This window comes from Neovison vison, chromosome 2 (genome assembly GCF_020171115.1).
Source record: "Neovison vison isolate M4711 chromosome 2, ASM_NN_V1, whole genome shotgun sequence".
Lineage (NCBI taxonomy): Eukaryota > Metazoa > Chordata > Mammalia > Carnivora > Mustelidae > Neogale > Neogale vison.
In genome coordinates this window covers 78,265,379-78,292,767 of record NC_058092.1, presented here as the reverse complement: position 1 = coordinate 78,292,767, position 27,389 = coordinate 78,265,379, and the positions used below count along the sequence as shown (strand labels likewise).

At 43.2% G+C, this 27,389-nt stretch overlaps 1 protein-coding gene across 2 annotated transcripts in view; it reads left to right on the top strand.

Moving 5' to 3' along the window:
- Nucleotides 1-27,389, top strand: part of TGFBR3 (transforming growth factor beta receptor 3) — a 200,053-nt gene that overhangs the window by 79,485 nt on the left and 93,179 nt on the right. For both annotated transcript variants that reach the window (XM_044238675.1, XM_044238674.1), the window contains exon 3: nt 4,376-4,560. In XM_044238675.1, coding sequence (XP_044094610.1) covers nt 4,376-4,560 — 185 coding nt within the window. The remainder of the gene's footprint in view (nt 1-4,375; nt 4,561-27,389) is intronic.

Genomic DNA, 27,389 nt, shown 5'->3' with positions numbered 1-27,389 from the left:
ATTGCATGTACCCCCTCTGGTTATAGCTTACTAACCAGAATTTTGTCACATGGTCATACCAAGCTGCAGAGGTTAGCTAGGACTTCAGTACAGTGTCGAAAAGGAGTGGTAAGAGGGGACATCCTTGCCTTAGTTGTGATGTTAATGAGAAAGCTTCTAGTTTCTCTACGTTAATAAGTATGATGTTAGCTCTAGGGTTGGTTTTTTTTTCCTTTCCTTTTCTTTCTTCTTTTTTTCTTTCCTTCCTTCTTTTTCTTTCTCTTTCTTTCTTTCTTTTAATGCTCTTTATCCAGTAGAGGAAGTTCTTGTTGAAGTTTGCTCAGAGTTTTTATCATGAATGACTTAGATTTTGTCCAATGCTTTTTCTGCATCTGTTGATATGATTATGTGACTTTTTCTTCTGATTTTTTTTCTTCAGCCCGTTGGTGAGATGAATTACATCAGTTGAATTTCAGATGTATGTATCTGGATAAATCCTACTTGGTTGTGCTGTTTTGTTCTTTTTCACATTGTTGGATTCAATTTGCTAGTATTTTTTTTTTTTTATGATTTTTGCATCTGTGTTTATGAGAGATACTGGTCTATAGTTTTCTTGCAATGTCTTTGTCTGGTTTTGGTATTAGGGTAGTGCTGACCAAATACAATGAGTTAGGAAGTATTCCTTCTGCTTCTGTCTTCTGAGAGAGATTGTAGAGAATTCATATAATTTCTTCCATAAATGTTCAATGTTTTCTAATGAAAATTTCACTATACAGAGATGTGAGCCCCAGAAGTAGGTGTGAGTCTCAGTGCTTGGGTGACTGGGCAACCTTAAAGCACTTACTTAAGTTTATTGAATATATTTTCCTTTTCTTTAAAATATGGGTAATAACTTCCTTGTAATGGTGTTCAAGGTCATATAGACTAGTATTGCCTAGCCTGTAGTGAGCACTTAGTAAATAGGAGCGACTTACTTACTTTTTTTTATTATACCAGACTGACATTGTGTGTTAATTGTTGAAGGCACCATTTCTATACCCTTGGAGGATTAAGGGTGGATGATTCCTACTTTCTTATTTTTCTTGCTTTCTTGATTTTTTGGCTTTAAGGATAGCTTAATCATATTTTATAGCTTTTTTTTTGTGGCAATAAATTCAGTAAAGGAGCCTCAGAAACTAACTACTTTGGTGTGTCTGGTGGTTAGAGAGATACTCTATATGGAGTGTGTTTAAACATTGACCCCAGTGGGTCTCTGTAAAGTGCAGTTATCCAGTCACTTGATCAGAGCATGCCCTGTGCATTGCTTTCTTTTTTCTTTGACCTTGGGCTGACTTATATAACACAGGGCTGGAGCTGTAGCCCATTAAGTGGGATTTTCCCTGCCCTGGACTCTGGCAGGACAGAAACCATGGATTCTAAGTGAGGATTGCTAGTCCTTAGTACTGGGAGTATCCCCTCTCTGATTTCCTCCCCACTTTGGGAAAGACCTTATCCCCTGATTTGTTGTCAGTGAGTTTTTGCTTTAACCCCAGTGTGGAGATGAGCACTGTGGTGATTTTAAGGAAGATCCTGATGGGTGATGGTGGCACTGCAAGGAGGAGGGAGAGTCAAGCAGATTGCAGATGTGTTCTGGGTAGAACCAGTTGGAACTTTGCGCATGCCTACAAAAATGGAGCTGAAAAGGTTTTTTTGTTTGTTTTTTAATTTTTATTTTTATTTTGTGTGGGTGTGTGTGTAATCTCTGTACCCAGCTTGGGGCTCAAACTCACGACCTCAGAGGTGCCTGGTGGTTTAGTCAGTTAATTGTCTACCTTTGGCTCAGGTTGTGATCCCAGGATCCTGGGATTTAGCTGGAGTCAGGTGCCTTGCTCATCAGAGAGTCCTGCTTCTCCTTCTCTCTTTCCCCACTCCCCTCACTTGTGCTCTCCCTTGTGCTTGGTGTCTCTCTCTCTCTCAAATAAATAAATAAAATCTTAAAAAAAAGAAAAAACCAAACTCATGACCCTAGGATCAAGAGTCAGACGCTGTACTGACTGAGCCAGCCAGGTGCTCCTTTTTAAATTTTTGTTTCAATTTCAGTTAATTAACATGCAACGTAGTATTCGTTCAGGGTGTACAGTATAGTGACTCAGCACTTCCAAGCATCACCACACGTGCCCTCCTTAATCCCCATCACCTAATTCACCCATCCCCCCACCCTGAAAAGCATTTTTATTTGGGCTTAATTTGTGATAAAGGCACATTTATGGCACGAAGCTGTGGAACCAGTTCCCCAGAGTTGAGTGTGTTTCTGAAGTTGAGTAGGAGTAGGAGACTCTGGAGCTCTGGGGTGCCAAGTACACCAGCAGCCCACTGTGGTTGGAGAGGCCCAAAGGAGAAACAGTAGGGAGGGCACCTGCTCATACTGTTCGCCCTACACGGAGACTTCTGAGAATCAGAGGTCCAGTACCTCCTGCCTTTTGCCACTGTGACATCTTCCTTCACCACCTCTGTTTCTCAGAAAGCAGCTGGGCACAGTACAGCAGCACAGAGAGCCACAGTGATTATTTGAGAAGGTACATACTTCATTTCAGACCAGATAACTTCTATCAGCCTCGATAATTTCCGTGAGTTCTGAAATAGACTTGGCACACCAGACAGGGTGTCTGCTTATGGTCTAGCAGTGGGCGTGCAGGATTGCCTGGTTCTGAACAGCATTTGCATTTTACACTGGGGCTGTGATCCTGGAGAGTACTTTTAATATGTAGGAGTCAGGAAGAACTAATTGGAGTGTGTCCAGGTCTTTCACTGGGTTCCGCTTGGGAGGCTGTGGTTTAGAGGATGCTGTGGTTTAGTGGATGCTGTTTGTTCAAGTCCCAGTCTCCCCAGGTATCAAATGGGGACAACACCAAACTTGCAGAGGACAATCGCAGTTCCTCCTCCTTCTTAGATGTCCCTCTCTGTCAGTCATCCAGCCACTGTGCCGTGAGGCTCAAGTGGGATTGTACCTCAGTCATTCCCCTCTTAGCCCCCTACTGCTAAATCCAAGTCCCCAGAATGGTGCCCTAATCACCAATCAGGGAGGGAGCAATGTATTTTAAAGCTCAGTGATTCATGTCACAATTATTTTTTGAGCATCTTGTACATGCCAGGTGCTATGATGGGTGCTGAGGATACAAAGATGAGTAGTCCACTGTCCAGGAGGTCATATCAGACTAGCAAAGACAGATGGAGATGTACTGGTCATTACAGTGTAGAAGTTGCTGAGATGGGCAGAGGAATTATGTGAGGATGGAGGAAGAGTACTTCTCTCATCTTGGGCTGTTTGTTGTGGGGCAAAGTTAAAGTGGAGCAGGAATTTGGGTGAAGGAAACAAGCTTGAATAAAGATGTGCAGTTAAGATGCGTTGGGGTTGCTGGGGTGGGTGGGGGTGAGGCTGGAGGAGAGGAAGGGAGTTGTTAGGAAGGGCCTTATGTACTTGGTTAGGGAGCTTGGGCTTTATTTTCAGGCCAGCAGTTCGTAAGGGACAGACATGCCGGCCGAGATGAGAGGGACATGCATTCGTATGGGGAGCGACCATCCCACTGAGCACCCTGGGTGGTCTGGTCCGTGCTTGCATGGAAGGTGGCTTGGAGAGCTGGATGCTTGAGTGTCCTTTTAGGAAGATGTGTAGTCGCCTAGAGACAGAGACAGTGAGGACCCTAGGAGGGAGGGATGGGCAGGAATGGATGTTAGGATTTAAGTTCTGATTATTGGAGAAAGGGAGAATGAGGAAGCAGGAGCCAAGTGTGACCAGGGTTCTACCTTTTCTGTTTGAGGCTCTACTCATATGCTTCTCCCTTTCTTGGGAGGATTTTTTTCCAGCTCTCTGGCCCAAACTTTGCTATGCAACTCAGGCCCCAGTTGCCCCGTTCATTACATCTTGTTTTATGGTGTTCTTAAGGTGGTTTTGCTCTCTCTGAGAAGGCAGGGCATGCTTAGAGGTTAGGGACTGTATCTTATACTTTTGGGGTGAAACTTTAGTTGTTAAATATTATTTATTCATACTATCATTGGACTTTAGGCAATTTATTCCATTTATTTCTGTGTTTGTTTTTTTCTTTTCCTAAGAGAGGAAGAAGAATTGAACACAGATGTCAAACAGGAGGTTTCCTACATCCAGAGGAATACATTCGTGACTTGTGTCTAAAAGGGAATTTCCATAGTCAAATACACATCAAAATCATCTACAAGGAATTTAGAGATTGGTGGTTTTAGACTAGGCTAAGCCTTTTTGCCATGGAGTTCGGAAACAACTTAACCTGGAGAGGTTCTTCTGGTGGACTGGCCATGGCTGGATCGTCTAGGATAATTAATTTAACTGTGGCACAATTCATTGCTGTTTCTGAGGGATTTGTGTTTGTGATTCCCTCTGCAGGTCCAGAGCCCAGTGCCCAGTGTGAGTTGTCGCCTGTCAATGCCTCGCATCCGGTCCAGGCCTTCATGGAGAGCTTCACCGTCTTGTCAGGGTGTGCGAGCAGAGGTACAACAGGGCTGCCCCAGGAAGTGCACGTCCTGAACCTCCGTGCTGCTGACCCGGGGCTCGGCCAGCCCCAGAGAGAGGTAGGTGCAGATGCCAGCTTTCTACTTATTGCCCCTCTGAGCTTGTAAAGACACTAATCAGGACAAAGAGCCCCCCTCCCACCCCCCTACCTCAGGTTTAACAAGGATGCTTACATATGAATATAAGGGGGGAGGAGGACACAATGTACAGTCAAGAGAGGGATTTCAAATAACAGATTGCTCTCCGGACTGGGCAACTCCAGGAATTCTTTCTAAATAAAGAGATTTTTCAGCTTCGTAACTTTCCTGGCTTCCTGTATTGGAAAGAATGTTCTTAAGGATTTCATCTTTGAAACATGGCTGTGAAAAAACAAAATAAGGTGCTGTTTTTCTGTTACTGTAAAATATCTTTCTCATCCTCTCCTGTGACCTGTCTTCTTTCTTTGCTTTGTCTTACGAACTGGTTGCTCCTGCAGGATGAGTCAGTGGAAATGGGAGCATTCGAGTAAAGATGGCAGTTATTTTGTCCTTGCATGAAAAGCATGAAAAGTAGGCAGTAAATAGAAAGCTGGGTGTTAGCTCCTTAAGCCATCTAGGCAGCTTCTTGAAGATAGCCGTGGTAGCGGTGGTCTAGGTGGTAGTGATGGTGATGAACCAAGCTCCTAGTGCCTTGGTATTTCACCTGTCCTCAGCCCTATTTGAAGCACTCATACACTTACCCCATGAAGTCCTGTTGTTATCCTCCTTTTACAGGTGACAGCAGAAATAACTCACTTGCACAGGGTCATCACCGTAAGAGAAAAATGGCCTCCTCTTTCCAGTGGCTCAGAAATGACCTAGATTGGGGTAATAGTCATCATACTTCTTTTAAGATAACACACGGTTGTCATTCTTTCTGTTTTTAAGCTTCTGTGTGTCAGAAATGTTATCATTCAGGTGTTTTCTCTCCAGGGAGAGAGAAACCACAATAGATCCTGATCATAGCGAAGCGTAGGAAGACTAATGCAGAGTGGGACTTATCTTCGAGTTTTCTTGTGGTCAGGGAAGTTAATTTCCAGGACTGTTTGTTTATGTGCCTGAACCACTCTGCCTTTTGGGGAGAGTAGGAATAGGAGAGGTGAGGTGTCTAGAAAGAAAAGCAAACTGATTTTAATCTCATGAAAGTGTGCCGAGTTGGCTCATTTCAAAGACAAATCATCTAACCTTTTCAGCTCTGCTGGAAATTACTGTTAATACTTTTGGTCGCTTGCCACGGTGGCTGCAACGCCTCTTCCAGGGCAGATTTTCTCTGTCCTGGTCATGTGTCTTTAATTCTTAACGTATGGGGGAGACTGTGGTGGGCGGGAGAGGAGGAGGAGGAGGAAATGCAGTTCCTGTGAAGCGTTGCTGACTCCAGCAATTCTGTAGCAGCAATAATTACTCATTTTATATGTGCTCTCTCGGAGGAACCAAGAAGGAAGAGGAAAGTTCGAGCTATTACAGAAGCAGCAACAGCAGAGATTCTGGATGTTAAATTGTGCATTACTGTTGTTGCCTGTGAAAATAGATTCAAATACGACTGTTGAAGCCAATACCCCTAGGAATGACCGCAGAGTTCTCCCACACTTGCATTTCGGTGTCAGATTCAAGCGTTCGCAGCAGTTCGGAGGACAGATCAAACTAGCTGGCATCCAGGGACATAGTATGTTCAGCGAGGGCATAAAGAGTTAGGGCCTAGAGGGGACAGTCTCCAAGATTTGCTTAAAAACCTAAACATTCTTCTTCTTTCTTCAGTATTTATATAGTATAGGTATGATTTGGCGTTAGTGATTTACGGTTAGTGATTTGAAGATCTTTCGGGTCCTGGGTACCTGAGGGCAGTTGCGTTGTTTCCTTCTTTGGGGACTTTCTAAGAATTAGATGGCTGTACTTCAACCCTGTTTGAAAACGAGATGTTGGGATATGTGGTCTTTGGAAATTCCTTGTGGCTCTGAGCTGCTCTCCCTTAGTAAACCTTGGACTATTTTATGTATAGTGAGCGTAGAGGACAACATGAGCAGTTGGGCCATGAGAGAATGAAAAGAGAAGCAAAGAGAGATTGTTTCTGGATGGTAAAATGGGGGTGGAGAAAGAGTAAATCTTTCTCACCTTCTTCTTGTATGACTGTGCAGTCGTGTAGTTTCTAAAATCCCTTGAACTATATGACCCAGCCCTTCCACTTCTCTGAGTATATACCCAAGAGAAAGGATAACATATGTCCGCATAAAAACTTGTCTGCGGATGCTCGTGGCAGTGGTATTCATAGTGGTTAAAAAGTGGAAACAACCTGTCTGTTGATGAGTGGGTAAATAAAATGTGGTCTGTCCACACAATGGAACGTTACTCGGCAGTAAGAGGGAATGAAATACTGACACGTGCTGCTGGTGAAGGAACCATGACACTAAGTGAAAGAAGACAATGAAGACAGACACGAAAGACCACATGTTATGTGAATCCATTTATATGAAGTGTCCAGAATAGACAGATTTATAGAGATAGAAAGTGAGTTAGTGGTTGCTGAGGGCTGAAGGGTGAAAGGAAGAAGTGGGAGTTGACTGCTAATGAGTATAGGGTTTCTTCGGGAAGGACAGAGTGTTCTAAAATGAAATTGTGGTGATGGTCCCCCATTGCATATGAATATACTAAGCACCATTGATAAATGGAAATATACGAAAAACCACTGGATTGCATCTAAATGGGTGGGTGGTTTTATGGTATGTGAATTTTATCTCAGTAAAGCTGGTTAAAAAACAGTAATTCAACCTGCTAGTATTCTAATTAGCCAGTAAAGTTTAACTTGACTGTATTCACCTTTTTTAAAACCAGGATTGCTTCCTCTTGCAACCTAACTTTCTCTGTTGTTTTCAGTGGATAACTTGGTATTTATAGCTATGCTGTTACATGGTTTGTGCTAAAAATCGCAGCTGGTCTATTTTGGGGGTGATAGTGGGAGGACCAGTGGTAGCCTTTCTGTAGGTCTCTACTGAACATAAAAGGCAAATATTTTTCAAAGTGAAATGAAGTCATTGCTCATACATTAGCAAAAGGAATGCCGTATTGGTTCCCAGGTATAATTGACTTTGACTCTGATGATCAAGATAGTTGTTTTTCATCATGTCCTCCTCAAATGGGAGGGAATTACCAAATCCACCCTCTTTCCCCCTGCTTGTTACTGGTGCAGGATGAGCAGTAAGATCTATTGTGAATCAACCCTTCTCTAACATTTTACTAAATTCCTACCTCCCAAGAGTCTTCAGGTTTTCCTGCTGAGGAGAGGCTGCTGCTTTTCCTGTGTGGGGGAGGTGACAGATCCTACACCTGGAAGTAGTAACCACAGCAGGTTGACAAGATTTGGGGAAACAGTTGCGCTTAACTTAGATAAACAGTTTTATAGGCCAGCAGAGAATTTGTATCAGAAACTCGCTTGTTACAGTTATGTATATATACAAAGCCTTCTGTAGCAAAGCACTGTTTTACCATTGGCCTCCCTGCTAGGTTCCCCTCAGGACAGCCCAGAGACCTATAATTGTATTTTTCATCTGAGACCACACCTCTCATTTGTAATCATTGGTTTTGGAAACAACAGGCCTGGAAGTGAACAGGAAACTTGAAAAAGACTCTCTGGCGGCAGAAGGGCAGAAGACTGTAAACAGCCCGAGAGATCAGTTCTGTCTTTAAGAATAAGCGGGCATTGGTGTCATCATTTTCATCCTATAAAAACCAGCTCCTCTTGCTTTTTGACTTCAAAGTAAAATCTGCACCCCCCCCCCCCGTTTGGGCCCTCAGCGTGTTTCCTGATTCCTGAGGGGGTTATAAGGCGACCAGAGGCTTATTTACAATAACATACCTTCATTAGTTGCTGGAGTGGCAACAATTTTGTTTCCTATCTAATTTTTATTGTGACCTGCTTTTATGTGGTGATGTGTCTTTTCTATTTCTGACTTATCTAATAGCCTGTTTACCATGAAAAGCTGCTGAGGGTAAACCCCTAGTTAGCATTACCTACGTGTATAAAGGACACGGTGTTTAAATTTATGTATTTGTCCTGACATTACAGCAGCAACTATTAATGAGTGTGCCGGTAACTGGTTGTATGGAGAAAAGATCTGGAAGGCTCCATTGTCCTGGGAAAGGGTCCGGGTTTAATAACTTTATCCCCCAGAAAGTTCAGAACCCTTCCTACTTCTGTGTATTTGCATATTCTCTGCCTCATTCTGCAGCAAAGGCTCAGGATGGGCTCACAATAGACATGTCAACAGTATATGCAGAAATGCAGAATGAGGACAAAGAAGGAAGAAAAGCGTAGTTGTGAGCCGTACGGGTTAATGTGGTCGGTACGACCAACTATGAAATTTGGATCTGGGCTTCTTGGCAGGCAAGGCCAAGTGGGATGTGTGGTTAATCACACATGTGGCTCCAAGTCACTTTTGCTTTGTACCTTCTTGAGGACTGTGGCCTAAAGTTCCTTTCCTGCTTCTTTTGAGGGCAGGAAAGACCACAGTTGGGAGAAAGAGAAGGAAGTAAACACAGTTATCTGAAATACTAACTGTTCTGCTTGCCTCTTAGCAGTTCCCTTGCCCACCACGTTACAGGAACAGCCGCAGTGGCGGTTGTGTGACACGCCTCCTGTGGGCCTGGCCACCTCGTCGGGACTTGTGTCCTCCCTGCCAAGCCCTCCCTGACCCTGAGCAAAGCAGTGAGGCTCCGGGAGGCAGTGGACACTGGGTCTTTTGGACTCGACAGTCCAGGCTCTCCCTGCCCTTCCAGTCCACTTCCTTTCGACCATTAGCTCTCGCCTTGTTCTGGGCTGTGAAACCTGCTAACCAGTCTTGTTCGACTCCACCTGTTTGGTGAGCCAGCTGGTCCCCCACTGAGGATTTGGTTTCCTGCATTGGCTTTTGACAGCTCATTCCAGGGCTCCCAGTCCGTTTTCATTCCCTCCCTCGTAGCTTTGGGGGCACTGCTTTAAGGCTGGCCTTTTGCTGTCTTTTTTCCTTTCTCATTTAGAAAGATGAGCACATCAAGTGTTAGTAATTATAAAAAGCTGGAAGCCGAGGATCCCCTGTTCTCTCCGTGGTTGTCTCCCATCTGTCCTTCATAGTTGATTATTTCCTCCCCTCCTCCCCCCATAAGGCTTTGAGCTGCCTTCACACAAGTAACCCACCTGTTCTCTGCTTGCGGTCCGTGACTCGTTGTAACCAAACTTGCTTGGACCGTATGAGAAGGGAGAATAAACACATTAAGGGACTCTTCCTCCTTTGAATGAAACACAGACACATTAGTATGTGGGCTTTGACATCTGAATTGATGTCTTTTTTGCTCACTTGGAGGTATCTAGAAGTTCAGGGATTAAACATTTTGGAGATTGCTACTACCAGTCCACTTAACTGCTTGTTCACGATCTTCCCTCTGTTTCTACACTATTAGTAGGTGGAGAGCTTCTCTCTTACCCCTTAGTTATTAAAATATAGACAGAACAGTGCAGGGGTAGGGGGAAGGGGCTGTTGTCTTAACTTTACTCATCACCTCTAAAAGAACTGATACAGAATTGACTGGTTTTTTGGAGATTACCTCTGTGAGAGCGGAAGTACCCAGTGAACACTGAACAGTAGCACAGCAACCGCATTCCTTCTCTGTCTGGGGCATTTTTCCCACTGCAGTTATTCATGAATGACTTTCTAATCCTAGACCTGTGTATGTGCAGAACAAAATCCAAATAAACTCAAGACTATTAGTGTTTCAGAGATCTTACATGTAGTGTATGCTTAGCAAGTGTCAGAGTAAACTGCTCACACACACACACACTGTATATTGGTTAAGTTTAGTTCCTAAACAGATACCTTCCACGCATAAACGCTGCCTGGTGTTTGTTTAAATGGAGGTTGCTTTGGAAAGCATTCCAGCCGTTTCGGTGAGATTGCCTCTAAATGGACCATTTTGTTGCAGACCTACAGTAGATATATCCAAAAGTTAAACTGATAACAAGGGACACATTTCTCAGTTCATCTGAGTGTTGCTATGGAAGTTATTTATTAACTTGAAAGACAACTGAATCTGTCACGTAGGATTGGAGGTCCTAAATAAGTAGGCCAGTCATATCATTTTCAGGAAGCTGCCCCTTCATTCAAACGAAGCTACTCAGTGCCGATGAGATGATGACACCCTGCTGGGCTGAATGCGGGTGCTAGGCCAGGACTGGATAGAGGAGCACAGTTGGGGACAGCAAGGCCACCAGATATGGTTGCTGGCTCAGCAGAGGACCATGCTGGCCAGTTTAGAACTGGCCACACTAGTCAAGGGTGGTTTCTGACATATTGGGGCAAGATGTTGAATTGGAAAACTACAGCTAACTCTCAAGTAAGAAGTCTCCAAAAACCCAGTTAGGGACTTCTAGAAAAAGTGAAAGCAGAAATGAGAGCAATAATAGTAAACATCAGGGCTTAGCAGACAACTGAGGACACAAACTAAGCAAAGAAGTTACAACATTGCTACCAAGATGCTGGCTGGCCACATCACTTAAACCCTGTCATTTATCACAGTAATGTCCACATGCTATAAAATTGCCCTTAGAAAGCAGGGCTCCTGGCCCCTCCAGAGGGATAGAGCCTGGTTGGACTCAGCCATTTCGGCATGAGGTAATGCCGGGTTGTATTCTCGACTGGCTGGGAGGGGACAGACTGAAAAAACCTCTCACTGTTGCCTCCTCCCCCGTCTGGAGAAGAGATTGCCTTGACCCCCTCTGAAATTTGTTCAGCAGTAGCCTTTTCCAGCCAGTGTGGTGTTTGTGTTTATGGAGGTTAGGACTACAGCCCTGACCCATCCTGTTGCTGCCATGGAAACGCCTCGACATCTAAAAAATTGTAATTTCCTAAAAATGTTGTTAGAAAGGGTGGCTCAGTTGGTTGGATGACTGCCTTCGGCTCAGGGCGTGATCCTGGAGTCCCGGGATCGAGTCCCGCATCGGGCTCTGGGCTCCATGGGGAGTCTGCTTCGCTCTCTGACCTTCTCCTCGCTCATGCTCTCTCTCACTGTCTCTCTCTCTCAAATAAATGAATAAAATCTTTAAAAAAAAAAAAAAAAGAAAATGCTTTTTCAGGGCCACCCTCCACATTTGAAAATGTGACTTTTTGCTTGAGGGGCATTTTGGAGAGCATTGTAAAAAGCAGTAGACCAAAGTAGGAGCAGGTCTACAAATCTGAGACCCAGATGTGCTGATTGGGCAAACACCCAGCTTGTGTGTGCAGAGTATCCAAATCTCCAACTTGCATTCTCTTGTTTTCATTGCTTATCTGCTCTGTTGACATTTTGTTTGAGAATAAAAAGAAATTTACTGCTAATATCTCTGACTTAATACTCACATTCCGCAGAAATGTTTCTTATATCACTTTCAGTTGTTTCCGCAGTGCGTTCTCTGAGTATTTCTGTGAAAATTAGCGTGTTTCATTATTTTACTTTTCTTTCTTCCACGGTGAAGAGGCCATGCATGAACTTGGCCCTGCCAATCATAGCTCCACACCATTATATTTCTCTCACCCTTGTCTCTCCAGTTTCTTGAATGAGTGAACATCGGAGTGTCCTGCCTCTCCCCTCCTTCCTCCCTGCAGCCTGACTTCTTCTTTTTTTTTTTTTTTAAAGATTTTATTTATTTATTTGACAGAGAGAGATCACAAGCAGGCAGAGAGGCAGGCAGAGAGAGAGGAGGAAGCAGGCTCCCTGCTGAGCAGAGAGCCCGATGCGGGCCTCGATCCCAGGACCCTGAGATCATGACCTGAGCCGAAGGCAGCGGCTTAACCCACTGAGCCACCAGGCGCCCTGCAGCCTGACTTCTGTTCTCCTGAGCTTCTCTCTGATGATGCCCTTCTGACCAGCTACTGGGTTGCTAGGACTGGGGGCAATCTAGTTTTAACTGCCTGACAGAGGAGACCAGGGCTGGGGAGTGCCGTGGTGACTGTTCACTGTCAAACAAGAAGGTGGTGCCAGTGCCGGACTGAAGCCCAGGGGTCCTCTCCTCCGGCAGAGCTCTTTGTGCCACAGTGCCTTCCCCCACTTTTTTCCTCCTCAGCTCATTTTTCTGTCCTCCCTTTTCTAGCATCTCCTTCTGGGCTTCAGGATGATACCTTAGCCTGGTGCTCCTTCTACCTTTGCATCAGTTTTTCTGTTTCTTTGCCAGCTCTTTGTTCCTTCTCAGGGTTTCTTGCCTGGAGTGTAGTCTTTGGCCTTCATTTTCCTTTCTCTTGTCTCTGAGGCAGCTTGTCTGTTTTCAGGGTTTGGGTTGTCTCCTCCATGCGAAAGACGCCCAGTGCTCTCTCCAAGCTTCAGCAGTGGCGCTCCTGTCAGGGTTCCAGAGAACGCTGCCTTTCAGGTCTTCTTTCAAGCTTGCAGGTGCCTGAGATGCTCTGTGGAGGAGTAGCTGTACCTTTGGGGTTCTGCGTGGCCGTAATCTCGGTCACTTGCCCAGCATGTGCCTTGGGGTGAGTTACTTCATTCTCTAAGCCTCCTTCCTCATCTGGAATGGAGATGATAGTAGCAGTTCTTTGGAGAGTTTACTGAGGAGTGAGAGATGTCCATATGGCACAGAGGGCTGCCCTATGTGCCAGGCACATGGTAAACAATCAAATACTAGCCCTTTTTATATCTCTGAAACTGAAGTTAAACCGGTCTTCTCTTTCCAGCAGGAAAGCTGGTTATCTGCCCAGCTTCCCTGCCCATCAGTGTCATTGCTACCGCCTGTCTTGGGACTTTTTTGCACCATTTTGGACTTACCCATCCCTTTCAAATCCTGTAGTGGTCAGCCGACAAGTTTTATTGACATTTCCTATGAAATGTCTCTTGAATTTCTGTGTTCTTTTCCACTTAACCCTGCAGCTTTTGAAACCAGTTTCCTGGGACTGATTGTTTTCAGTCTAACTTTTGGACCACTTCTTAAAACAAATTTCTCTGCATATTACCTCATAATTCATTCATTGATAGACACTTTTGGTGAGTTATGCATTGAGAGCCTACTCTGTGCTAGGTAGACGTCCTGCTACATTCTAACTCATGTTTATGTCTTCAGCACTTATTGAGGATTGAGGCAAATAAATTTAATGCAGTGTGACAAATATTATGACCATTATGTGTTCTAAAATTTAAAAAAGTTGGGGCACCTGGGTGGCTCAGTGGGTTAAGCCGCTGCCTTCGGCTCGGGTCCTGATCCCAGGGTCCTGGGATCGAGCCCCACATCGGGCTCTCTGCTCCGTGGAGAGCCTGCTTCCTCCTCTCTCCCTGCCTGCCTCTCTTGCCTCCTTGTAATCTCTGTCTGTATAAATAAATAAAAAATCTTTAAAAAAAATTTTTTTTAAAAGTTTGCAGGAGCCCAACAGAGGGAGTGGTAATAATTCTATCTTCAGGTGAAGGGAGGATTCCCAGAAGAGAGCATTTAATAAAGGGCTAGAAAGTCAAGTACAAGTTTTTGAGTAGAGGAGGAGAGAAGCCTCAGTATACACAGAGGGAAAAGCAGAAACCACATGTAGAACAAAGTTCCTCCAAGTACATGGTGTCACCAGGATACAATTCAAGGAGTACAAAACTGTGTCCTTTGGGCCAAATTCTGCCTGCTGCCTGTTTTGTATGTACAAAGTTTATATACCATAAAGTTTACTTTTTAGCACTCCAGAAAGAAACTTTGTACCCACCAGCAGTCACTCCCCATTGCCTGTGGTCCTACCCCCGGCCCTAGACAACCACCAGTCAACTTTATTTCTTGATAAATTGCCTGTTTGGGGCATTTTCTGTAGATGGAATCATGTAGTGTATGTGACTTTTATGACTGGCTTCTTTCACTTAACATAATGCATTTGAGATTCACCCATGTTGTAGCATGTCTTAGTTTTTTCATTCCTTTTTATTCCTGAAGAGTATTTCATTAGATGGCCATACCATATTTTGCTTATTCATTCACCACTCTGATGACTGTTTTTGTAAGTAGTGTTTTTTTGTTTTTGTTTTTGTTTTTGTAAATAAAGTTTATTGGAATATAGCCATGTCCATTCATTTATGTATTGTGTGTGACTGCTGTCTTACTGTAATGGCAGAGTTGAGCTGTGTGACAAAGCCTGAAAGATTTATGATCTGGCCATTTGCAGAGAAAGCTTGTCAATCACTGGATTAGAAGATGGGGACAGTGATGGGGACAGTGGGAGCTGGAGTGGGCTGGGGTTTGAAAGTAGAAGATGAGGGGCACCTGGGTGGCTCAGTCGGTTAAGCGTCTGCCTTCAACTCAGGTCATGGTCCCAGGGTTCTGGGATCAAGTCCCACGTCATGCTCCCTGCTCAGGGTAGAGTCTGCTTCTCTTCTTTTTCTACCCCTCTCCTCTGCTTGTGCGCATGCTCTCTCTCTCTCTCTCAAATAAAAATCTTTTTAAAAAGTGAAAGATGAGTGGAAAGGCTGCATGAGTGAGGGTTTGGACTAACCCTGTATCTCTCCAACTTTGTGTGGTATGTGAATCCTCTGCTTTAGAATCCCTTAGAGATGCTTAAGTGCAGATTCCCGAACCTCACCTATGACCTTTGCCAGTGAGGTGAATCCATTGCCACACATCTTTTTTTCCTAATTCCACCTGAACTTCTCTCTGAGCTCAGTCTGTGCTGAACCCTTCCGTGATCCTTTACCCTTCTCCCTCTCTCTCTCTTCTGAAGATTGCTCTGAATCCCCTCCACTACCCCACCCCCGCCACGAGTCTGTACCTCCTCAGAGTATGGGATTATGTATTTTCTTGTATTATTTGGGGCTGAATCATGTGTGTTAATGTTGCATACCCAGCTGGTATGTGGACTCCTTAGGGGCAGGAACCAAGTCTTGGACCTATTTTGCATTGTGCTTATTGGGTTCTTGAATGAGACTAAGGATGTTATTTAAAGTATCACTGTAAGTCTTCTTAAGCTACTCCCCTTTTCTTTTTAAAAATTATTTGATTTATTTTAGAGAGAGATTGAATGAAAGAGAGTGCAGAGAGAAAGGGACAGACAATCTCCAGCAGACTCCCTGCTGGGTAAGTAGCTGGATACGGGGCTGGATCCCATGACCCCAAGATCATGACCTGAGCTGAGATCAAGAGTTGGACACTTAAAAAAAAAAAAAAAAAAGAGTCGGACACTTAACCGACTGAGCTGCCCACGTGCCCCATGCTACTTCTGTTTTCCACAGCGTGCTTTTATTTGATTTGCATTATGTCCATGGACTTGGTGTTTTGTCCTCAGGTCCCTCTTAACCACTATAGCTAAGTGGGTATCCTTCTTTTTGTATTACAGCATTGATTTCTTTTTCCTGAGTGAGCTTCATTCTGCAATTTACTCTCAAGTATCCAGGGCTCTGTGTCAGTCTTTGCCCAGTCCATTTCTGAATTTCTGTTACATTTTTCTTTACTCAGAGATTTTAGTCATCTGATAGTAAACTAGTTAGTCTTTGTCTTCAGCTGGGTAAAAAGCTACAAATGATTTTTGACTCCATGCTGCTCCCTTGGGTAGCTCATACGATCTGAGCCAGGTTTGCAGTTAGACCCTTACGAGTGATCTGTCCTCATGATGTAGGATGATGATTCCCAGCCAGTTCTTAACATTGCTAGAATTAATTAACCTTGATTCCACCTGTGGAGAGAGGGCATTTTACTCTACCCTGTACTGTTAAATACCTAATAACGTGATTTTTTTTATCCTGTTTTTTTGCTCAGTGAGCACTTAAAATATCCCCGCCTGTATAGTAATTTGTTCCCTGTTTAATGTGGCTTTTTCCTTTGTTTACTCTGGACTCAAGTCTTTGTAGCTTGTTTTCTAAGTCAGCTCAAAAGCTGCTGGTCATTGGATTTGGCAGCCTTTTCAAGCTTTACCCACCAGAACCCTACAGGAAGTTGTGTGTCGGCCAGAAGAGTCTGTTTATTTAGAGCATGGTGTCCAGCAGAAGCAATCCATTTATGAGGGTCTGTTCTTAAAGACACAGGAACCCGAATCCGTGTTTGGAAGACCTGCTTTTTCGATTTCCACTGCAAATGTGTGTATGCTCTGTCCTTTCCTTTCCAGATTGCCAGGGCACCTCAGCTAATCTGGTAGTAATTGACATAGTCCTTTCTCTGAGCTACTTGGTCTTATCTGAAAGGCTAAAGCATCAATGCCCGGAAACTAGATAGCTCTTTTAACCTTTGAAGAATGGGATTGAAAAAGATTATTTTTAATGAATTGGCTTTTTTAAGTTTATCGATCACCATTCTTAAATATTCTGATGGGATTTTGCTCCGAATGCCCTCTTGATTTAGAGTGCTAAAACTCAGTTGAAATGGCTATGCTTTTGACTCCTGGAAATGGTTCCTTGCCCACAGTCATCTCGTATTGTCTGAGTCTAGTCCAAGACATCCTGCAATACTGTTTTATATTAATGGCATTTCTCACCTAAACTACAGAGTCCTTTGGCTGAATCTAGAATTTTTACATCCTTTGGGGGAAGAGAGGCACATTGCAGGCACATCTTCTGAAGATGGAAAGACTAGATTAGATGTTACTGGGTCTAATAATGAGCCAAAGAGAGTCAGGCATAGGATCTGGGATCGGTGCAATAGCCTTATTTTTGCCTGAAGCCCAAATTCCACATTGTGCACATGAAAGTTTAATTTCTCTTTGTTGATACATGTGTGCACTCACCTGATTCTGAATCTGCTACAGCAAGTTGGTGATGTGGCTGTAGGTTTTTTTGTTTTGTTTTGTTTTAATTTTTTATTTATTTATTTGACAGACAGAGATCACAAGTAGGCAGAGAGGCAGGCAGAGAGAGAGGAGGAAGCAGGCTCCCCGCTGAGCAGAGAGCCCGATGCGGGGCTCGATCCCAGGACTCTGGGATCATGACCTGAGCCGAAGGCAGAGGCTTTAACCCACTGAGCCACCCAGGCGCCCCGTGGCTGTAGGTTTTATGTGCCTAGCACTGGGCACATGGGTAGGTACTCAGTATCTGTGCGCTGATTTAAGTGGAAGCCACATTCATTATCTTAAGAGGTGAGTACTTGGCAAGTATGGCCTCACTCCTACTGATGTGAGCACATGTGCCGGGTGCCTTGGGAGAGAGGGAAAAAGAGCTATGGCCACTGCCAAGAAGACTGAGAAATGGAAGGCGGACAGAAAATGGGAGATCTATTTCTTAGCTGTAGCCGTGCCGTGGGGTAGGTGGGTGATCTTTTAGTGCTCTAAAGTTGGATCATTCTGTGAGGCGGTTGTTGTATTGAGCGTTCTACCTCCAAAAAGCTACTTAGAGAGCATTGATTTGCTTGAACTCGTCGGTAAATTTAACATTTAAAAGTTAAAAACAATACTTGACTCATTTCTCTCCTTCTCCTCTCAACCTCCAGTAGAAAGACATGCAGGTAGTGCTTTCCTTGGGAATCAGTAGTTTCTGAAGATACCAGAAAAAGCTCAAGTCCAAGGGAGCTAAAGGTCTGTTTGGACATGCACATGCATGCTTTGGTATGAGATTTATGGGCATTTAGGGTGTCTCCTTGGCTTGCCGCTTTGAATCTCAAATTTGAGGGCCTTTCAAAATCAAAGGCTATCGAAGAATTTAATTCCTTTTTTTTCTTAAGATTTTATTTATTTATTTGACAGAGAGATCACAAGTAGGCAGAGAGACAGGCAGAGAGAGAGGGAGAAGCAGGCCCCTGCTGAGCAGAGATCCTGATTAGGGGCTGGATCCCAGGACCTTGAGACCACGACTGGAGTCAGAGGCAGAGGCTTAACCCACTGAAGCCACTCAGGCACCCCAAGAATTTAATTTCTAACGATTAGTCAGGCTTGGGCACTTTGCCTTTGTCATCTGGCCCGGAGGACTTATGGGGGCCATTTGCTCTCCCTTATATTCTGAAACACCTCCCACCCCAATTTTTATCTTCTGCCATTAGCCAGAGGGCTCTGCCTGTTCCCTACCATTAGTTCTTTCTGTGGAGCCCAGCACCCCTTAGAAACTTTAATGCTGGCCCTTTATTGCTTTTTGTATGTTAGTGCATGTGTTGCTGCTTTGTTTCCTGCTTTCATAGTGGTTGAAGATTCCACTCTTTTTCTACCTTTATCATTGCTGTTAAGATAGTAAGAATGTAAATGAAATGGTAATACTGCCATTGTGAACAAGTCTTTCTCTGAAAAGATTTTTTGTTCATTTTTAACGCTGTAAATATCTAATTCCCAGTGTTTTAGTTGGAAGCTGTTCAGATTTCCCAAATCATAAAATCTTTCAGAGCCTCCTCCAAGTTACTTTTTCTTGATTCCATTCTCCTCCTTTTTTCATTAAAAAGAAAGAAAAAAGGGGAAAAAACCCAGCTTATTTTCAAATACGGAAATGATCTCTGTTTGTTAGAGACCAGAGTGATCTGGACCCCTGACTTGCTCTGAGTTTTTTTGTTGTGTTTTGGAGCTGTGTACAGGGGTAATACTCAGTCCTGTTTTTTCTGTGTGTTTTTATATACATTTCCTAAACACTTTCCCTGGCGCGGTCCTATGACTGTGTATATGTCCTACATGTGTTTCCTATTTTTTATGACTCATACTTACGGTACTCATAAAGATTTATCCTTTATCTTGGCTCTGAGTAATGAATCCACTTGCACATTTCCAGCAGAGATGTGGGTTGGGACTTTCGTATTTAATCTTGCAGGGGAGGCCTCTTGAAGGCCTGGTGCAGGAAGCATGACCTATTCAGCTGAAGGTACTGCTCACTTCTCCTCCTCGAGGGAGCAGTCAGCTCAGTTTTTGTGGATTTATTAATTTGTATTTTCCCAGTTTTCCTTTCTTTTTGCCCCCTTTAGCCATTCTGCTGCTTAGAGTGAGACCCCCAGAACACAACTAATGGAACAAAGGCTCCTTTTCCTTGTTGGTAACCGTGTTAAAGGGTTTGGTGGAGGAAGAGATGGAAATGAAATGAAGCTGAAATGAGGTCTGTATTACATGTGGTAACAGACACCCAGGGGGTCTTCTTGGGTTCAAATAAACATTCAGACTCAAGAGACTGTCACAGGGCACAGGTGGCTTTAGCCTGCTTACAAGGATACAGGATAGGGACCATAGCTTGTAGCAGGCAGCATGGCATTCCTCTTTTTTGGATGCCTTGTGGCTGCCTACACTCAGCTTGTGTAGCCACCCAGAGCTCTCCAGGGTGTGTGTGTGTGTGTGTGTGTGTGTGTGTGTGTGTCTGTCTGTCTGTCTTGCCCTGGTTTAGAAACTTTATACTTCCCAGGAGCTAGTAGGCAGCTATGCTCATAGGAATAATTTCCATTGTACTCATGAAGGAAATGCTCGATTTGTAAGAGTCACTTGCTCTCATGGAAGCCCCCAGATCTCTCCTCCTAGGCCGTATTTTTAATCTTTCCAATCCTAGTATAATTTTCCAGTTAAGGATAATTTCTCACCATAAGGAACTTGCCTTTTATTATAGTTGACAATACGGGGGTTACAGAGTTAAGAAAGTTAACAGAAGACCCAAATTCTCACGGAAAGGAGGGATACATTTTGCTAATTCTTAGTCTGCACCTGTGATAGGCTAAATAATGTTTCTCAAAGATGTGCCCACATCCTGTTCCCCAAGATGTTCCTCTGTGAATGGTTTATAGAGCAAGTGTTTGCAAATGTGGCTGATTGAAGGATTTGGAGGTGAGAAGATTCTCCTGGATTATCCTGGTAGCCTCTCAATGCAATCACATGTGTCCCTATAGGACAGATTTGACTTACAGAAGGGGAGACGGCCACATGACTGTGGAGGCCAAGACAGGAGCGATGGGACCATAAGCCAAGAAATAACAACAGCTGTGAGAGGCTGGAAGAGGCCAGGAGAGAATGGTGTTCTTGAGACTCTGAAAGAAGCACAGTTCTGCCGACACCTTCATTTGGGCTCAGTGATCTGATTTGGCCCAGACTGGTCTTGGATGTCTGGCCTCCAGGACTGTGAGAGAATACATTTCTGTTGTTTTAAGCCATTAAGTTTTTAGTAGTTTGTTACAGCAACCACAAATTGCCGATACTCTTCCTGTGTCTCATTAGCTTGGAAGACTGTCTTGAGTTGGATGTAGTTTCCCTGACCCCGTGTTGTTCACTGCTACACTGAACAGACACTATAAAAGACACTGTCACTCATTTGCCAAGGCCAAAAACATTGGCGTTATCCATGACCTCCTAAGTTTCCTCAGATGTCACATCCAGTCTTGTTTGTTCTACTGTAAAAACAGATTCTGAATCTGCCTCTGCTTGACACTCCCCCCCCCCCCCCGCCAACACCTGTCCCCACCACCACCTCCAGGAGACTGTAGAGCCACCATCACAACTTTGTTTGAGACGCAGTGAACTCCCCAGATCCTTCAGAGGACAGGGTCTGCTGGAGCTAGAGTGCCTGTGTTGGAGGCTTCACTATGCTATTTATGAGCTGTGTGGCTCTGGGCAGGTTTTTAAATAACAGTATCTGCTTTCATAGATACCATGACAATAAAATAGTTACACTGTGACAAGTGCTTTGAACAGAGCTTGGGCTTTAAGAAGCACTCAGTGAGTGTTAGCTGCTGTCATTATTAACTAATAAGATCTGTTCTCCACACAGCAGCCTCAGTCAGCCTTTTAAAACTAAAGTCTGCTAACAAAACTCACTAATAACTCCCTGCAGTGGCTTCCCATGACACTTAGAATACAGTCCTCAGCCCGCACTAGGGGACTGTATTCTACACAGAGAGGGAGCGGTCACACCCTCTCCCACCTTCATACCGATCTCAGTGGGCGCACTTGTTGGCCCTGATGTTCTCCAGAGGCTCCCAGCACACTCCTGCCTCCCGCCCTCTGCCTGCAGCACTTCTCCCTCCCTCCATCCAGTCCCTGTCCAGCTGTTACCTCTGCAGAGAGGCCTTCACTGACCACCTCATTTAAAATAGCCATTCTCACCCCTGCTGTCTCCAAATCTGGTTTTACTCTTTTAAAATAACTCCTATCATCTGATAAAATAGCACCTGATATTTATGTTTAGACGTGTTTATTGTCTGTCCCTTCCACTAGAATATCCATGAGATGTCTTACTTTGTGCACTGAGATCGCCAGGAATTAGAACATGCCCAGCATATAGTAAGCACTCAATAAATATATGTGAAATAAATGCTTGAATGAACAAGTGCATGTGGTGATTTTAACAGTTAGTTTTATTCAATAAACTGTTAGCCATTTTTTATTTGGGAATTCTATTTTGGAAATAGTTATATTTTCTGGATATCCGGTTATTCATATTAGTATGTTTGGCTCAGTCATAAAGTAATTCAGGTTTTAAGGTGTGGAAACAGAATACTGAATTATACTAGATCAGGATCTTTTTTATTCAAACTTGACCAGATCTATAGAACCATAAGAGTCTCAGTTTCTTCATTTGTCAATGAAAAGAGGTTGGGCAGAATGAGATCTAATATTCCTTTCACCTCAGTGTTTTGGGTTTCTTTTCTCCTCTTCTTTTTTTTTAAGTCTGCATTGAGAGTTACGGTTACATTTTTAAATACAGTTAGTCCACTCCTCCAGACTGAAAGTACAGACTTTAGTACAAAATACCAATTGAAATGTAGAATAAAAGTGTTTCTGGAATTGTTAAACTAGAAAATATCTTTAAAGAAACCCTCACCATCCAGTAGAAACCTCCTAATAACTAAAATGTAAACTAAGGGTATCTGATACCTTCTTATGTGTGTGGGTTTTTTTTTTTTTTTTTTTTTCTTTTTTAAAAAGAGAACCTGGATTAAGTAGGATTTACAGATCTGGGACAAATCTGGCCTCAAAATATTTGGGAAGATGCTTCTGAGTTTCACCGCTTAGATCTTATTGCCTCGTATAATAGAAATTTCATGATTTTCTAAACAGTTCTACTGTTTTATCCGGACAGAGTACACACAAAGAATCTCCCCCTCTCTTTTATTTAATGAAGTACAGAAGACTAGAGAAACCAGTCATTTCAGTTTGCCTGAGCGAAGGCCCCTCCTCACGTAATTAGACCCAGGCAGCTGGACAGTTATCGGTAGCAGCCTTCGTGGACGCCGTGCAAAGCATTGTGGGAGCGAGGAAGGCAGGAGCTCATGGAGCTCGTGCTTGGATGTGCAGCACAGGGCAGAGAACAACACCTGTAAACAGAAAGGACATAGACATAGAAACATATTATTGCCCTAAACACGCATGATGAAAACGTAACCAAATAGACTTAATCAAGTACAGCTGGGCCGAGATAAACACAGAAGTGCTAACGAATCAGGCATGTTGGAAGGATGTGGGGCCAGGGGAGGCGTGTTGCTGGAGTAATTGGAGTCAGGTGTGTTAGCCTGGCAACGTTTTTTGGAGGTGAGAATTTGGAGAGGTTTGAAATAGGGATGTGGTTTGGCTAAGGTCTAGAGGGAGAATTTTCCACGACTAGGGGAGGAGGCTGGTAAATAAAATAGAGCCGAGCTGAAATACGTTGAGGACAGCAAGTACCTTGGCAGCTGTGAAAGCTTGTGGCTGATAGCCTTGCCTGTTGGTGTTTATGGTGGGAGAATGGGCTCAGCTGTGTACTCCGGTCTTCAAAGCTAGATGAACGGATGTCATCTTTATCACTGGAAGAGGCAATTTAGATTGACCTCTAAAGATAAAATGTTCGTCCCAACCTCCCAGCCACAGATTGGAGAAAACCTCTAGCTTGACCTCATAATCTGGTGACTTCAGCTGCCTGGGAAGACTTAATGGCTTTACCACTTTCTGGGTTCCTTTTTCTCTGGAGGCATATTCCGGATGGAAAGTCAGGTGACCGAGTTTCTGTCACGCAATTTGGGGAGTCACCTGTGAGTAGATGAGGTGTTGGGGTTAGGTGTGGAATGAATGTGGTATTCTCAGGACCATTCTTGGTTAGATTCTGATGTCCCCAGAATTGCAGTAAAATTTAGGGTGTTAAGAGCTAAGCCTGCCCAGGTTAGCCTTGTGCAAAGAAACCTGTGGAACCTGTGGTCATGGTTGAATTTGTGCTGCCTGAGTTCTATCTTTTGGGTCTTAATGACACCCAAATCCCCAATGTTGAGGGAAAGGCTGGGAAATGGAAGAAGAACTTTTGAGTTCTTTATCAGGAAGCCAGGTGGCCGAGGATCAGGTATGCAGATGTCCTAGGTTTGTCATCCTGCTTCGTGGTCCCAAAACCTATAAGCAGGAGGTAACAGTACCACTCAAATCAGGGCCAAAGCCGGACACTGGCAAGCTGCTTCATAGAGGATTATGAAAACTGGCATTTTGCTCAGCTTTCTCAACACCCCTGCAAAGGACTTCTTAGTTCTAGTTTAGAGGCATAGAAATTGAGGCTGAGATTTCTCTTCCCTTGGTTGGGAGCTAGGAAGTAGTTGGCTAGCCCAAGCTTGAATCTGCATCACATACTTCGTGGAGATGGGGTCAGTATGCAGTGAGTAGCTGTGGGCAAAGTGGGTTTTCCCAAGCTTTAGCCATGTATTCAATCATTAAATCAATATTTATTATACACCTGTTATTGTCAGGCACAGTGCCAGGCATCGGCAGTCCCGGCACCCCCATCTTGAGAATTATCAAAGGTAGCAAAGATACAGTGGATAGTGAGTTCTCCGCCTGCTCTTGCTCCCACTTAGATGATCTCAGCCTCTTTGCTCTCTTTAACCATGAGCTTCAATACTGCTTCCGGTGTTGTTTGTTGACTCAGTGCTATTGGGGGTGAGTCTCTGAACTACAGTGAAAGAGCCATCTGGTGAGTATTACATATAAATATTTGGGTTGTCATCTGTAGGTTAAGAGCTTAGAGAGAGGGGCAGGTTAGGGTGTCCTGTTACTAACAATAGTTCTGTTCTATACAAACAACTCTCTCTACTGGATTATCTCTGCCAAAATATTACCAAATAGCTTGGAAACAGGTTAGTGTTTTGCCCTTTAGGGATAAAAAGACCATGGAGTTGAATTTGGAAAGCAATCTTGGAAAATCTTTCAGTAAAACAGTATATCATTCACATGCCCCAAAATTCAGCACTGCAGGGCTCCTGCTGGCAGAATCAGGTGAACTTTGAAATATATTATGACTTGATCTTGAATTCTTGCGTATTTCAAGGAGGCTGAAAGTACTTTTTGTTTTATTGGCAATGACCTTTTATCAGAAATACCTTGCAGATACGCTTTAGGTATAAGCCAACAGGCTTTAACTTTCTGTATCTACAGCTGCCTTCTTTTCCCTTCAATTTTATATAAAAGCATAAATGGAGGGATTTCTCAGCATCATGTTGTGGAGTCTACCCCATATGTTGATTCATCTGTCCTTTGATACATCGATACATTGATTCATTCTAAAAATGTCTGAGTGTTTACCATGTGCAGGCATTGTCCTAGGACTAGAGATACAGTGGTAAATAAGGCAGAGTTTCAGCTTTCTCAATGCTTAGGTGGGTTTCAACACAGAGTACTCATTCAAGTGATAAGAAGGGGTTGTTGTTAGGGTGGTTAGGAAAGGCTTCTTTGAGGAGGTATACTTGGACAGAGACTTTAATGATGGCAATGAGCCATGCGCAGATCCAAGGGAAGAATGGGCCAGATAAAGGGCTTGACGAGGTCAAGGCCCTAAGCTTGGAATAAGCCTGTTAGAGGTAAGTAAGGAGGCTGGGGTAGCTGCACTAGAGTGAGCAAGGAGGAAAAGCAATAGGGGATGGAGTTGGTTAAGGATCAGATCATGTGATGCTTTGCAGAGGGCGAAGTTGTTTCATATGTTTCTGTGTTCTTTTATCCAATGGTGAAAAATGCTGGCCCTGAATTCTGAAGACTAGGGAAGGCCTTCTTTCCCAAAAGCAGAGAATCAGTTCTGTAAGGAGAGATACAGTTCCATTAGCAGGATAGGTAGAAGCTAGATAACTGGAATGGTTATCTGGGTACTAGTCCCAGTGATGCCACGGTCAGCTGTGCAACTTGGGCATGCCAGTCTCTCTCTGGGCTTCGATTTCCTCATTTACAACAAGTATTTAGAGTAGAAGATCTCTAAAATCTCTTCCATCACTAAAAATCAGTGCTTGTATTACACAAATTTCATTTTGTGTCTTACCCTTTTGCTTCTTGCAGAATTTTATCACCCCTGCTTGCAGTAACCAAGTCTACTGATTCTAAGTTCACTGTTCTCCCTTTTCTTTTGCTTCTGGGATAACCAGTAAAATATTTGGGGGGAAAAGTGGCAGGAAGAAGTAAAAAAAAGTGGGGGAAAAATGAGAGAACTTCATAATTTTGCACCTTGGATCCAGAGCTGGCCAGTGTGCCTAACAGTGACCATTTGAGACATTACCAATTGGCCTGAAAGAATTCCTAGTCACCAAATGAGTCAATTATAGTGACTGAGACTTGTTCTCAGCCTAGTGATTTATGGTTTAATCAAGAGCAGCCATTGTCTTTATTAAGGAGAATTAGCCAGAAAAAATAGTGTTTTTAGAACTTGACAATATAATAATGTTGTTTGCATGACTCTTTTGTTTTAAAATTGTATTTTTATTTATTGGAAGTTCTGTATTTCAATAGAAAATAGAAAAATCTGCCAGTCTCCCTGAAATGCAGTATAAATCATGAAAGTCTCTCATTGAAAAGTATGTCTAGAAGAAATTAACAAAACCAGATAAATTAACTTGTTTTATGACTATTGTCTTGTCAGCACTACCTATTTTAGAAGACCACTATAACTCTTGACTTACCCTTAGGTTTAACTTTGAGTACTTCATGATTTATTTTGCTTCTGCCAAGTATAAAGGACTGCAGGGCATACACTGACCCAAAGTTAGAGTAAAAATTTAAGAAGAAGAAAAAACTGAAGGAAAGAAATTCTCTAAAGCATGTTCACACTGGTCTGAAAAGTTCAATAAATTCATTTTAGAATATTTTCAGTTCTTGAAAGAAGAAAAATCTTCTATTCTGTTCTTTTGTATTCACTTTGTCAGGTTAAACTGAACTTTGTCAGTCTTATAATTGAATACACAAATCATTTAGTGGGACCTGGCATTTCTGAATAGATGACTCAGTCACATCAGACCGTTTTTTCTTGTCAACTGCATCCGTTCCTAGGGATTTGTCTTAAAGTTGCTCAAATATCTACAGGCTTTGGTCTAGCTTCTCCATTTATGGGGAAGCTGAATCCCAAAGTCAGATAGCAGAACTTTCTTTTCCCCACAAATGAATGAATATCACACTGAAAGGAATACAAGATCGGGAAGCATTGGTGTTTGTAGTTTATAGTGAAAGTTACTTTTCTCTATTTCTTAGGCAAGGATAATTAATTACTTCCCCCTGATGGCAAGAAACAGGTTTTTATTTAATTTAATTAATTTATTTATTTATTGGTGAATCAGACCATCATATTTTCATTACAAAGCTACTTACCAAGAGCTTACTTGGAGCTTACTTGCTTGCTTTTTTAAAAAGAAGATCATAGAGATCATGACCCAAAATTGTTTCAGATGTGTACTGGAAACTTATTGTTAATTCTTGCCAAGACTTAGTTGGGCATCTCAAGAAGACATTCCTAGGGTGGAGAATGTCAGAGTTGTTTTTCTTTAGGGATAGTAAAAGAGAGAGAGAGAGAAGACTGTCAGACTTATTTCATGTACTGGAGAGAACTAAGGGTTGGAGATAAAGATTTTTGCGTATAGCCAGGACCAGAATTACCAGGCCCAGTGAGCTGGTCCTTCTAAAAGTGCTGAAGGCAAATAACTCACAGTAGTTTCCTGATTCATTGATTATGGTTAAAAGAGACCCCAAACTCAACAAGTGTTTATTGAGGGCCTGTGAGCTGGGAACAAACCATGGAACAAATTCTTTAGATCTGGGATGCTTGGTTTGAGGACTAAAGTTTAATTT